Source organism: Nilaparvata lugens, chromosome 5 (genome assembly GCF_014356525.2).
Source record: "Nilaparvata lugens isolate BPH chromosome 5, ASM1435652v1, whole genome shotgun sequence".
Taxonomy (NCBI): Eukaryota; Metazoa; Arthropoda; class Insecta; order Hemiptera; family Delphacidae; genus Nilaparvata; species Nilaparvata lugens.
Window position 1 is genome coordinate 23,459,794 of NC_052508.1, and position 15,366 is coordinate 23,475,159.

Consider the following 15,366-nt stretch of genomic DNA (forward strand, 5'->3'; position numbering starts at 1 on the left):
AACAGATGTGCTAAGTATATGGTGTGTGCACTGCCAAATAGTAATGACTTTCAAGTTGGGTTGAACGTACGTGTTTGTGTTGTGATCACGTGTACAGGGCCTGTTGCTGGGATCATGCCCAACTCAACTTGGCAGAGTGTTGGCAGTGTCCACGTCCCATGTGGCTGACAGATGCCATCTTACTATTTCAATGCTATTTGAAAGGTGTCATGTCTCAGGCTATATTTATCAACAGTTACTTGCAATGCAAGTAAATGAATGGTACAGTACTTCAATCGGCTCCAATATTGGGAATAGGGAATGTGAAGCTTGAACATTGAGTAAGATAGGATTGTATCCAACAATATTATTACCCTTGAAAAACATTTGTTCAAATCAAAATGACTTTTTGTTGATGGAGGATATTTTCTTCAACAGGTTTTCTTTGAATTGGTAGAAAAATGTATGTAACCAGTCACCTAAATCTACAAAATTGAGTTGGAATAATCCAATTCAAAGGTTAATCCGTTAGCACTTGTCGAATAAATTCCCTTGAAAAATTTTTACTTTGCCAGCTTAACTTAGTGTGTGTGTAATTTTCAAATTCAAATTTATTTTTCCAAAACAATAATTACAAGATTAGAAAACACCACGTTTTTGTAATCCCCTACAAGCTAAAAGACTATCCCCCTGTGTTTAGGAGGCAATTTTTGAGAATGATAATTTTGATAATGCTGCTGAGTTGAAGAACTAACAGTTTTAGGTGAATTGAGAACATTTCTACTTCAACTACACCAATTATTACTGTAACTTGACTTTTACTTCTTATTATAACCTTTGCTACAAGAAGAGCACTTCAACATATCTTATATGCCATGCTACAAATCTACAAAGACAAGCCCTTGCAGAGCAAAGTAGACCCAATACTGATCGAGATTAAGTTTTTCAATTCAATTCAAAAAATAATTTATTCCGCACAACATAATATTATTACAAAACATTGTACATTTAATTTTCTCGAATTTAGGTATTACTAAATTCCCCACATTCTTTTCGCGGTATTGTCTATCTCATGTTATCTTAATGGGGCAAACTTTATCCCCTAGGGAGTGAAGTAGATACTTCCACCCCAAAGGAGAAGAAGTCGTAATTTATTAATCTGTCCCAGGGAGTAGAATATTACTTTAGATTATAGATGAGGAACAACACATTTCTGAAACATGTTGTGATACCGAACCAAACGGCCACTCTATCTGGAAGTCGCGAGATGCATCGATTCACCTGAATGGACACGACGTTGACTACATAAACACCATAGTCAAGACGTTGACTACTTGAGTTATCAATTGTGCCTGCTCAAAATCATTTACATTATTAAAATCTACGGAAATTTTTTATATAATTTTCAAAATGTATTCCAACCGACATTAATTTGTCGATATTCGTATACCACTTTCTATTTATAAAATTTAAGTCAAATTCAAGGAATGAAACCTTCATTTCAATGAAACAAAAATATGTACAGACAAATATTTGAATCAAATCACTATGAAGATTAGATTGAAATTTGAGACGAGTCAAAAAGAGAAATGATAAGCATAAGACATAGCTTTGAGGATTCCCAACTTACTTGACTCACACGTTTCCTATTGGGCTTTTCCTTGGAACATGTTTTTTCTAATGAAGAGTCTATCTTCAAAATCTTTGATTCCTTTCTGATAGGCTTATTACAATTTTTATATGATGCTCTTCTGATGTCAGTGCTATTATAGCCTACATTTCTATTATATATGGTATTCTGTTATTAATTCCATCGTTTTATACGTTGATACATAACTTCTAGGAAAAAATTATATGTATCTCAAATGAAAAAAATAATCAAAATGTCTATTCCAATAATGAAGGTCTGAATACTCCTATCAATACCCAATATTGTGATTAGTTCTCCTGGTCTTTCACTCCCCTTCCTAAATGAGTTTGCTTGTCAGGCTAAGTGTAAATTTATTTATTTTTTCATACATTGAAACAATAACGGAACTAAAAAACAGGCGATAGCCCAAACTTCTTCTATTCCTAAATATAGTCTAATAGAATGTCCAAATTATGGTTAATTATCTGGTATAACTTGGTCACGGTTCCTGACCAAACTATATTATGCATGTCAGCGTGACGTAAGACGCAGTGGAAGCAGTAAGAAATGGGTACACACTGATTGGAAGTGTGCGACATTATTTGAAACGAATCCAAATTCAAATTTAGAAGTTCTTTTTGACGCGAACTGACCGAGCCCTACCTGCCTGGCAGTCTGTGTTGGTTGTCTTGGAGGTGGTGCCTCGTGTCTGTCTGTCTCCATCAATCTGGTCGGTCGTTGGTGAAAATTCTAACCTAGTCAAGGTCTTGCAGTGATAGTGTGTTCACTGTTCTCAGTAATCATTGCAAAATATTAACTTTAATAATCGTATAGCCGTGGCCTATCGAAACCGGATCAAGTCATATTCCATGTTACGTTGAATAAGGATAGAAAATATCAGTTCATTGCTTTCCTGTTGCTAGTAGTACTTCGACGTGTGATCAGTGTAAACCGTGTGTTCTGTACTTGAGAAAGTACTGTTATAGTAGGTTGTATTGTGTTATATAGGCAGTATTACCCTTCTCATTCTGTTAAAAAAAAAATGTAATGAAAGGACAGTGAGTGAAGTGTTAAACACGTTTATTAATATACGTACGGTACTCGTAAATCAAAAATATATACTGTATGTTCAAATTTTATTCGTATGGTTTGTGAAGTGTTAGAATCCTGATAATTTCTTCACCGGTGCTTAATATAGTGAATTTCATGTAAGTGTTGTGAACTGGGTGGAAGTATCCAATATCTTCAGTGTGCAATTCTCTTGATGAATTCAACTCAAATATCAAGGGAAAATGGATTTTGCTGCCAAAAGTTCAAAGGTAATTTACTTACTTGAGTCTCAGATTTAATTAATAATGAATAAATAAGTTTCCCCATCAATCAAATGCATCGGCTCAATTTAGATCTTTACTTATTTGCTAGGATGAATTGATTGATTCTACTACCTGCCTCTGAACCACAGTAAACCTAGTTAGTAGATATTCTCCAATCGCGAAAATTCAATGTTCACTTGTGTAATTCAATTATGTTATTTATTTGAACCATTTACTACAATCTGGAATCGAAGAAGGTTTTTGCAATTGTATGTTTTTTCATCCCCTGAATATTGTATTATATACATATATGAGTTAATTCAATCATGTTATATTGTAAAATTTATTTAAGATACTGTTGTAAATGTGCTTTTGTAATTTACACTTTATTCATTAAAAGTTTACATTTACAAACAAGATAAAAATAAAATAAAACATCATCTTTGAACATTCATCATAAAACTTCAACCAAAACTCTTCTAGTTATTTACTTGTAAACGTTCGTTGCTAAAACAGTCATCTTGGAAACCGTGCTCACATGATATGTATCCATGTAGGGCTAGCCTATCCCTATCCCCCTTAGGGATGCTGGTCCCCAATATCCAGATTTTCTTGATAAGGTGCTAGACGATTAATGTGTACAACCTTTGGCTTGGTGCTCCCTTCAGTTTTCTTTATCCTGTACACTACATCATTTCTTTTTTCACAATGTAGTATGGGTCTTCTTTTGCTCTTGCAAATAACAAACAATTTGGATTCTCCTGATTTCCAATGAAACTTGAACAATTAGTTATAGCAGCAAGTGATCCTCAACCAAGTCCTTGTGGGCTCCATCGCATCCCCACCAACGATTTCTCAAGCCTCTAAACAATAATCTTCTCAGTCAAACCTCAGGGCAAACACACTTTCTCCCTGCCAGATAGCCATGCTCCTGCAGTTCCGGTCATCCGTGCTTCTTCCCTGCCAGACCTCCATGTCTGCAGAACCAAACAAGCCACGCTTCCTCCCTGCCAGACAGTCATGCTTCTGCAGTTCCGGACAACTGTGCTCTCTCTCAGCTACATGCTGAGGACTGAGGAGTCCCATTCGAGCTAGTGACACCCTCACTTGCTCCTTATTTTATCACTTATGCATACCCTAATGCATGTCTTAACCTGCACGCCCTAGGCAGTTACCTGTGCCCACACCCTATGTGTGACTTCCTTGAGGCACCAAACAATGTTGCTTCCGACGGTCTGTTGCTTTCAACTATTCATTTCCGATATTCTAGGTCGAGAGCTAGAAATACCCTTATCTTGTCATTGAGATTGAATAACTTTCAATATTTAAAACCATCTCACAATCAGTCAGATCATTATCAATTCATCTATTTCAATAAAATCATTCTTCATGAGAAAGAAATAAATTCATAAAATCTTGTTTTAAAATTTATAAAATTGTTAAAATAAGTCAAACCAGGTTACAAGAACATTTAATCTAATTGCTTTTATCTCCTGTAAGCCTACCAACGTGATCAGATTCCCCTGTGAGTAAATCACTACCGTATAACTTGTGACATACCAACAATGTTATACATATATCTCAGGACCAACCTAATATGTTCTTGTGAAGTATTTTAATTAACTATTGACTAACGATGTTTGTGAAATTCCTCTGATACTTGCGTTTTCAAGTCTTCTCATAATGTCCTTCACCTCTTAGCGCGCAAAGAGGTGAAAAGAGGTGAGGTTTCTCATTGTTAGCGCGCAAAAATAGCAAAAAGCTAGCGTTATTTTCCGTGCTATCATCTTTCTGTCTCGTTCACATGACTCGTGCAAGAATAATGTAATAGGCCTAATGAGAATTTCAGGGATGAATACCTGGTGAAATCTACCCTAAGCAGGGTAGCTAATGTAGCTTATCATAGTTACAGACTGTATCTAATCATTAAAGCTATTCTTTTATTACAGTAATTGGGTTTCACATTGCAGAAGGTGTGACTATTCTTTAAGCAGGTAAAAATGCTTTACCAAGACTGTAGTTTACGATTCTATGAAGCAACCTCGTAGTAAATATTATAGTTATCAAAGCTCGTAAAGTTGTAACACTAGTTTGGTTTTCTGAGAATGAATAGTTATTGACAATATTGTTGACGTTCACCATTTGGATTTCTCTACTTTTCTTGATAGGCTCATTCTCAAATCATAAATCTCTTATTTGGTGATGAAATAAATGGGAAAACTGGAAGACTTGAATGCATGATTGAGTTGTGAAATCGAACTTGGCAGTTGGCAGTCAGTTGCTTATCAGCGTTGCGGAGTTTCATATCGTTTATGGATTTTTATCTCGAGTGCTAAATTTTCTCAATCTATTTCTTTACAATTTGATCAGATAGCTGTGCTAGTGTTGTGATGTTCAAGTCCTCCAAAGTGCTTTTCAATGGCAGATTTGGTGATTTTGTAAGATATCTTTATAATATTCTCTGCTATTCATGACTTTTGTGTATGTGATTTTGTTGAATTATGTCTTACACGTCATCAATATCATTGTACTCAATCAATTTCTATTCACCTACTCACAGACAGTCATTATTATTGAACATTTCAAATCGGTTGGCGCATCTCAGTATTTAAACAGTAATCATTTTATTATTTTTCAAAACAATTTTTAGAATATTTTTTCACATGATAATAGGCTACAAATAAATTGCTAAGTTTTTTTATGAATAACGTTACGTTTCGAGTCAACTCATCAAGATATCAAATATGTTTCAAGTACCTATATAGCAAGGACAACATAGATAGCTTACAGCGCCTTTACAAGCAGGCTAGACTAGCAGATAGTTGTGCTCTTGACCATGCTAAAGTTGTAAAGGCTGACTGAATAGGCACAGGTTGTTTGCCACCTCTATTTGACAAAATACTTCCTCAATTACTAGGTAAACTGTGATCAATACACTAGCCCTAACAATTTGGATGGTTAGCAAGTGCAATATAAATATATGTGTAAGCTCACAAACTGCTCTTTGCCTTTGAGCATTCACACCTACTCCTGCACACGAAGTCTTCACAAAGTTAACTCCTGATACCTCATTGTTCTTCAGTAATTTGCACATTTTCCAACTGACAATAAATTAGTTAAATGTGTAAAACTATCTTGTTGAATTATTCTTCACTAAAATGAACTATTCCATGGCATCAGAAGGGATAAAATCTTAAACGGATACACATTTCTTTGAGGACACCGTTATATTATACAGAGTCTTCAATCTTTATTCAATCTTTTTCTCATCTCGGAATTCAATCCGACATAACAATTCATGAGAGAATAACCTATGTCATGGTTATCTTAAAGGTTATAAATATATAACCTATTAGATTGTATTCAATAAAGTAAACTCGGGAATAATTTTCTGTTATAAATCCAAACCGATATTGGTCAAATAATAATTTGTCATATACATTACTACATTTTTTTCTGATGATGCTATACGGTATTATAGCATCACGTTGTTCGGTATTAATCACCTGTAGGTGGCTCTCAGACAGTATGTGTTTTTGTTACTGTGCCCAGTCGAAGTACTGAGAGCTACAGATGTATTTCTTCCAATAACCTTGGAAAGAGTGGTAGAAACCGTTTCATTAGTATCTATGATTCAAACTGTTTATTATGTTCATCAAGATAATATATGGCAATGTGTAAACACTCGGCTCGGTTTTTGGTACTTCATAGCCTACTAAAAGTTTTTGGAACATACTAAAAATTTATTGGAAAAAATTAGATTAGATTTAATCTGAGCTGACAAGATTAAGACATAAAGCTGAGTGTAACTTCTCTCCAGCATTGCACTCCTATTGGACTACATTTTTTTCTGATGATGCTGTATAATATGAGAATCTGTGAGCGGCTATGGATTTTATTATATTTTCATTGGATTTGCATCCACGCTTTAGCCGGCACAGGTGACGACTGTGCGTCTGTGGCTAGTGGCTAGAGCGTCAATGTCAGCCGGTCTTCGAACTAGGTCGTCCACTTTTAGAACTACAGAGGGCTGCTCGCCTGGCTGCCGTTTCCGATATTCAGACTTTTCTCACAGTTGATACGTTGTGTATCTCAAGTAAATGCCACAAACAGGAAATAAAGTGATGGACTTGCAACTAGGAAATAATAATTATTATTGGAGCAGCGTTGCAAGCTTCCTTTGATCAATACTCAGTGCACAATACTTTGCTAGGATTTAAACAGGGCTGCATCGTTCTTCTTAAATTGGCTGATATTGTTTCCGGTTTGGAAGTCAGGAGTTCATCAGAATTTATTATTTGGAATAATATTACAACCTAAAAATCATTAACTTGATACACATTATAATATTGCAACTAGGAAATAATTATTGGAACCGTATTGCAAGCTTCCTTTGATCAATTCTCAGTGCAAAATACTCTGCTAGAATTTAAACAGGACTGCATCATCTTCTATTTGAAATTGACTGATATTGTTTCCGGTTTGAAAGTCAGGAGTTCATTAGAATTTATTGTTTGGAATAATATTGCAAACTATAAAAATCAATATCACAATAAAAATTATAATCATATATTGGTTCTGGTATAATTTTCAATATTTATGTGACCACTCCTATAAAAACCTATTGGTTTTCAACTACAAAATTATATTGACAATGTATTCAATTTATCGTCATAAACTTATTCATTCGTTCCCATTTTTCATGTTGAGATTTCATATTAGCCTATACGATTTTCAGTTGCATTGAATATAATTGAGAAGCCAGGAATTATCTTAGATTAAATGGTCTTGATTTTCCATTTCCAATCCTCACGCTTTGTATTGAAAATGTGTAATATTAGCTGCTCCTTTTCAATGTCAAAAAATTCATTTTGTAGTAAATTAATTAAAAATTTCACTTTTTTTAGGCATTGGGTGTCTTTTTATTTCAATTTTGTCTACGTGTTCTAAGGAAAATGAGACATTGACAACAAGGACTCCCGGGAGTCTGATCCCACTAGGCGTCAAAATCTGCAACGATCCGAAGAAATCTGAAACGATTCATATTTTACTCGATCCCTTTTAATATTCCTGTAGAAAATTAGACTTATATTACATATTTGGGTCAATTTTAATTCACTAATTAAATAATAATTATTTCAATTCACTACAAGTTTAATTCAGTTATTCAAGTTTCAATACTATTACTGAATTCACATTTTTTTCTCTATGTAACTCAGTTACCAAAACAGTGTTCTTGCTAACTCTTTCATTAAATTATAGTAATTAATTTTGTTTTTGGTTCAGGTGAGTAATGCTTTAATGATGGAGACTAGTGTATGTGTGGTGCAATGAGTGACTCGTGTGAGAAGAATTGTTATCCGAGATTTTTTCCTATGAAGGTCTGTTTTTTCAATTCCCTCCTCTAGTCAAAGAAATCAATGTATATACAATCATATAGATGCAATCTTGAAGAGCTACATATCATTCATTTTTTTCATTTCAGATGAAAGCAAATAATACTAATGTGAATAATTTATTCATCTGTTCAATAATGTTACATTATTCATTATTCCATTTTTCTCTTCATCAGTTCTATAACATTTCTAATATTTCAAATGGAAATTAACATAAATATCTCAAGTTTACGTCGAACTATAAAAACTTGAAATGGATTACGCCATTTCAACTCAATCTTGTAGAATTTGTGGCAGTGCTTTGTCGAGGTTATCTTGTTTTGTTTTGACTAGACGCATTTGATTGCTATGTGAGGAAATAGTATATTTCGCACCTAGGGCCGAAAATGAGACTTTTCTGGCTCGAAATCGGTTTTCAAGTCCGAGGCCGTAGGCCGAGGACTAGAAAAGATTGAGAGCCGGAAAAACATTTTTGCCCATGGTGAGAACGTTATTTTTCGCCACACTGAAAAATAAACAATATATATATATATATATATATATATATATATATATATATATATATATATATATGAGACTAATAATTATTCTCATTGTTTATTATAAGCACTTCCAAAAGCAAAAGTGGAAGGTCATAGCTCTAGCAAATCTGAGGTAATCTGAATATCAAGAAATTATCCAAGTATTTTTATTTTTTATTCTGATTTGTCTAAATAACCTAAAAGATTATGTTCAATTATGTAAGAGGTTGAGTTTATACTTTTTATTCTTCCAAATGACAATAAGATGATATTATTATAAATGTTTTAATTATTGAATGATAAACACAAATAATGAAAAGTTTTTGATCAGCTGGTTTATCACACTTGAAAAAGTTTTTGATCAGCTGTTTTAGCACACTTGAAATTTGGCCAATCTGATGTGATCTGAATGTCAATGGAAGTTTAGGTTAGACGTTCTATCCTTCTCTGAAAATCGAATTATTTGAATAGTTTATAATATATATCTTATCTGTATTTTATTCATTTAAATAAAATGATAGTATATTATTACAGAATACTTTATTGAATTCTAGAGGCATAAAATGATTCCGTTTATCCACCATGTTCCGTGACAAACGCTTTACTAGGAAGTTTGAGGTTAGATTCTATTATACTCTGAAAATTGAATTTGAATAGTTTATATATAATATCTCATTTGTATTTCATTCATCCAAATAAAATGATAGTATCTTATTGCAAAAACTTTATTCAATTCTAGAAGCATAAACTGATTCCGTTTCATAAACTATTTTGTAAACACGTTCACATCAAATCAGAATCAGCTGACTTCAAGGTTATTTTACAGCCCTAGGGCCGTAAAAATTTTACCGGCCTGGTCAGAAAACAATCACTTTCGGCCTCCATATGACGCACATAAACCAGCTCATTACATCCAAGTGGGGCGAAAAATTCGGTTACGTTCTTCGTTCCAATCCTTTGTTTTCTAATCTCTATATGTAACAATGTGTTCTTATGCAAATCGTTGTAATGGCGCTTCAATATTGATTAGCAAATGTTTTGGATTGATAAAGATGAAATAGTCTACCTATAAAATATTGCAATATCCTCTAACACAAATTTATTTTCATTGTATTCTTGTTTTAATATTCTATTAATTTTAAAGGGTACTATAATTATATTTTATAAATACAAAAAAGTAGCCCTGAATTCATACATTTCATTGTCAAATTTATCTGAGTCGCACTTGGGAAAATTGTTAGAATACAGTCTGAGATTCTGTTCTTCAAACCGATATGAGATAATCAATCTGAAGGTATAACTGTTCCTAATTCCTGATTCACGGATCAGGTCCAATATTCAAATATCAATCGATTTCTTTCAATACTGTACTAGTATATGAAGCGATGCATGTAGCTTACAAAATATTTCAAAATTACTAATACATTACTTTGAATAAAAAAAGGTAACATTGAATTGATTAGGATATCGGATTCAGTTAGGATAAATTATAATATCGCTGTTGTTGTGACTCTTACATATTACACATTTATCAAATTTACTACTTTCGATTCTGATTTCTATCTCTTATGATGATTTAATTTCCAAGTCTTGATCAGAAAGAAGCTCAAACCCCAATTTGATTGCATTTGATAGTTTTCAGTGAAAACTGCTGTAGAGTCTAGTTTACTATAGTTAGCTTTGGAATTTTCAAGTATTTATGAAAATAATAAAAACCAAATTATTTGGTTTACAATAATTCTCCTTCCTCATTGAGATTATATTTTAACTTCACACTAAAGTCAACCGTTTTGGTTACTGAACCATCCGGGATTATATGTTTCTTTCACTTACTGGCTGAAAAAATATTGTTTCACTCCCACATTTTAAAATTCTTTCTCTAATACTTGAAATTGGTAGATTTGATTGTGATTAGACTCAGTAATTATATTTTCTACAGGAGCTAATTCTATCGGCTTCAAAATCTCATTATAAGTTACAGAAACTCAATTTTTATTTTCAATTGCATGTTCTAGTCGCTCGTTTCTTGCTAGTAACTTTCTTCAAGTTGTCAATTATGGCAAGCACACGTGTTGCTGTTTGGTGACTGCTTAATTCAAGGAAAATGGCCGGGCCAGATTTATCCTGCATTCTAGGTCACATTGTTTACAATCGCTGAATGTAGGCTGTCCAATCTATCAGCTGGTGTCACTTGCTCCATTGAAGATGTCCACTTTCAGCCTTTCAAACAGAATTTAAATTCATCACTTGCGCCGCTTGGTTCTGTCCGTTGAACTGATTTGAAACTGATTGAGAAATTTATTGGCTCGCCAAATATTTATGCATTCTGTGTGTCAATTGTAATTACTGCATCTGTAACATTCAATGAAACATACTTAATTTATAAATTGATGGATTCAAGTAACACATATGTATAAATAATATTTCATGTTTGCACTCTGCTAGGTACATTCTAAATAAGGTTGATTCTAAATAATTATTGAGTTCGGTATTTGGCTTTGTCTGACATCAGAATTTATCAATTTCATATACAAAATTTTAGTTTGATTCTGTAAGATGTTGATTTTTGTGTAATTTGAAAATACTCTTATAAAGTAATTTGAATTTTAACAAGCATGATGCAGAAATAATTATTCTATAGTTTGAAATAAACTTGATTTAGTTAGTAGATTTATTGAATTTTTAACTATAATGAACTGAATTTTAATCAATAATCTGATCAAATGGATATCCGAAATTCCTCTACTGTTACATTTTTACCTGCAATAGGCCTAAATAGAAAAAATAATCCTTCTTATTTGATTCAATTCATCTTTATACTTTTTATGAAAATTACTATTAAATGATATTGTTGTACTATAAGACTTATATTATTCAAATACTTCGTATTTGTTTTCATGTTTCTGCTTATTTCCTGATATTCCAAAGAAATATTTAGTAAATCTTTGGTACAGAAATGAATAACAGTATTGTCAGCATCCTAAATACAGCATCGTAGAATACATTACGAACTTTTTCATGAATTAAACTAGACGGTGAATGAAGTTCTTTAAAACGCTTGATTCACAAATAATCAGTAAGTTTTGAATCAAAGCTATTTATAATCGAAACTCCAGTATCGATTTTTTCCCAAAATTAAAGTTCTCTTCAATCTTCTCAAGTTGTTATGGAATACTTTAAGCACACAATTGCATTGGCCTGTTGGCCATCTTGATAGTTTCATGCTCTTTATTTCCCTTTTTGACGTCAGTCACTGAGTAAATAGGACGAGATTCAGATGAACTCAAATGCACATTGATAAACGAAAAAATGCAAACAAAAGAAGGCACTGAACACAAGGCACGTGGATGAACTATCATTAAACAATGAATGCTATCAGCACTTAAGAGTAGCCTACGTCTAATAGACATTTTCAACATTCCAGATTGTGCTGTGTCTATTTGAGTCCAGATGGAAAATTCTGGCATTGAGTCCATTTTATTTGCTTTTCAATTTGGAAATTGACGGGGTTTATATAAGTATCCGGGTATGGACCTCTCAACTTACGTCTGATGTTCTCTGTCTGCTAGTAGATTCCTTCAAAAACTTACGATAATGAACTTCTTAACCTGTATTCCACTTTATCTGTATCTCTTTATGTTCATCTGTTCTATCATCTGTAGATGTCACAGTACCTTCAATTATATTGTTAATGTGATATTCTCTATAGGTCAAATTGAAATACAGAATTGGGCAGGGAGGTATGGATGATTTAAAATAACAGTTACACACTCATTTTCAAACGAAACTCAAAATTTATTTCTTTAGTGTGTACCTTGGATGTTCCCATTATAGAAATTAAAGAGAAAAAAGTTAAAACATTGATTATGTACGAAAAATAACATCTGTTGAATGCTGTCCGTTTTTGTCCATACACTCCTGCAGACGTTGTGAGAAGTTGGCCATACTACTCTGAAGCTTTGCACGTGGTACCGCTCGAATCTCTTGAGTTATTGTTTCACTCAAGGGCTCGTGGTTTGTTTATGTATACACATGCTTTATGTATCCCCATAAAAAATAGTCACAAAGTGACAGGTCCGGTGACCAAGGAGGCCACATCTCCAAGCAACGAAATGAGGCGTCCAGGGAAGATCTGCCTTAGAAATTCCATAGATGCTCTCGATGAATGGCATGTCGCCCTATTTTGATGAAACCATACAGTATTGACGTTTATTCGTCGTCTTCTCAATTTGGCAGAAAAAAATCACGCAGCATTGTTAGGTTATAATCCGTATTGACAGTGACGGTTAGACCGTTTTTTCGAAAAAAGTATGGGCCAATAATAAGTTTTATGGGGCTACCCAAAAACACGTTAATACATAAACAAACCATGAGTCCTCAAAGCCCTGAGTGAACAATAACACAAGAAATTCGTGCGCTACCACGTGCAATGCTTCAGAGGAGTGTGGATAACTTCTCACAATGTCTATAGGAGTGTATGGACAAAAACGGACAGCATTCAACAGATGTTATTTTTCGTACATAATCATGTTTTAACTTTTCCTCATCAATTTCTATAATGGCAACATCCAAGGTACATACTAAAAAAATGAATTTTGAGTTTCGTTTGAAAGTTAGTGTGTAACTGTTATTTCAAATCATCCTTACCTCCTTGCCCAACCCCGTACAATAATACATTACAACGTATATAACAGAAATGACGTTAGTACCAGATATTTAGCTCATTGATAAACATTTAAACTGCTTCTGTTGATCTTACAGTTTTTATCAACTCTTTTCAGAGGAGATTTATTGATGAGCTATTTCGATAGAAGTTACAGTTTCTGAGAATACCAACTCCAAGGATTCCCTTCCAAAGAGATGTAGTCATTGCTTTTGAATCAAACATAATTTCAAACTTCAAGACAGCAATAATAAATTGAACGATTTGCATCTGTAAAACAGAAATAATACCGCAACATGATTTTGTCGATAAAACTATTTTTATTGGAAATGCTTATTATGTTCAAATAATTCAACAGTAATTACACAGAGTTTATGTGAAGTTATCTGTAGAAATACATGATAGCGTGCCAAGAGATCTACTTGATAGATTTGTCACAATGTTTATGTCATACTTGTTACAAATTTATTATTATAAATAACAAGAAACTTTTTCAATAGGTTTATTTCCATTCATTGAAGTATCTTTTAACTATTCAGCAATATTGTTCAAATGTATTCATGATTGTAGAGGACATGATAAAATGCCACTAAAGTCCTCTTTTATCTGAACCGTATCAAGTCTGGAAATTCCCGCCTTTCATTATTGGGCTATTTGACCCTGCACTTGTGTCTTCCCAGGAAATTGAAAGTGCAGCCTATTCTCTGTAAAGTAAGGTATTGCTAATTCCAGGGCCAGCTAGTTAGTTTCCTTCCTTTTCTCTGCTCTTTGTTCTCGTGCTTGTTACACACAGCATCCATGTGATCCTCTGCTTCTTTAATAATGCGTGTCCAATTCAAATTCAACTGATATTCAACGCTTTTTCTACATTTAATGTTGCAATCTTTTTTACTCCGTCTGAATCCTTGAGTAATTGTTGGTCATCGTTTGTTTATCATCCTATGCTTGATACTGGAATAATAGAAACATACAATGGAATAGAATAGTTAAAGTGGAATAGTTTTGGGCCAAGCCTGTTGTTCCTACCCAATCATATTCATATGATTTGTAATTGTATCTACGAATAATAAATAAATAGCTACCTCCTAGTTCTCCAACATCATTGTATTATTTTTGATATGTTATCCTACTTGTTGTAAATCAACGATATATTTTATCAGTCTGATTGATTTTCAAGTAGACCAATTATTGTGGGAATCTACAGTTTCACATGATTAAGGAGGAGTAAGTAATTTGGATGTTTTCATTTTTGTTATTAATCCGAAGCAGCGCAGCGTGACGCCAGTCAATCGAAGGTTGAAGTTTCAAATAGATTTTTATATCTGTCGGAAGTTCTATTAGACAGGTTAGGTTAGGTTAGTGCACGATCTTGGTTGAAGAAGTTCGCATTCAGGGTCGGAAGCCAGACTACGTGCTTCACGTTACACTCTGACTACTGAATTATTTTTTCTTATACTCATACTAGTACCACCGTTTTCATTCTTTCTCGTCCTTCTTCAATGAAATTTACTTCATCTAATATTATTAGAAAATTAAAATACATAACATTAATATTTTAATTGAAATATTTTTTATCTTCTGATAATAAAATATCTCTGGATAATTCAAATCGTTTATTTTTCTATCCTTCCTAACATTAATCATCCATTCCAAACGTAAAATTACACATAATGACCTCAAAACTAGAAATCATCCCCACAGGCCTATCTGAAACTTCGCCTCGAAGTTAAAACCACACAAGCCGGATTAATTTGATGACTCATTTCCTGCCCAGAACTAGCAATATATTGTTTGAAATTTGCAATCAGACCAAGAAAAGCCAAGTTGATGAACTACAATAGAGTTTTCTCGACCTCCAAGGACA

At 33.4% G+C, this 15,366-nt stretch overlaps 1 protein-coding gene across 8 annotated transcripts in view; it reads left to right on the plus strand.

The window, feature by feature from the left end:
* The window catches only part of LOC111051725 (TBC1 domain family member 4), a 65,968-nt gene that overhangs the window by 12,228 nt on the left and 38,374 nt on the right, over positions 1 to 15,366 (plus strand). The window contains exon 1 of one of the 8 annotated variants that reach the window (XM_039427982.1): positions 2,745 to 2,928. The exons of the other annotated variants lie outside the window; for them this stretch is intronic. Coding sequence (XP_039283916.1) covers positions 2,902 to 2,928 — 27 coding nt within the window. The 5' untranslated portion in view covers positions 2,745 to 2,901. Of the gene's footprint in view, positions 1 to 2,744; positions 2,929 to 15,366 lie in introns of those variants that run through there. 8 annotated transcript variants of the gene reach the window in all.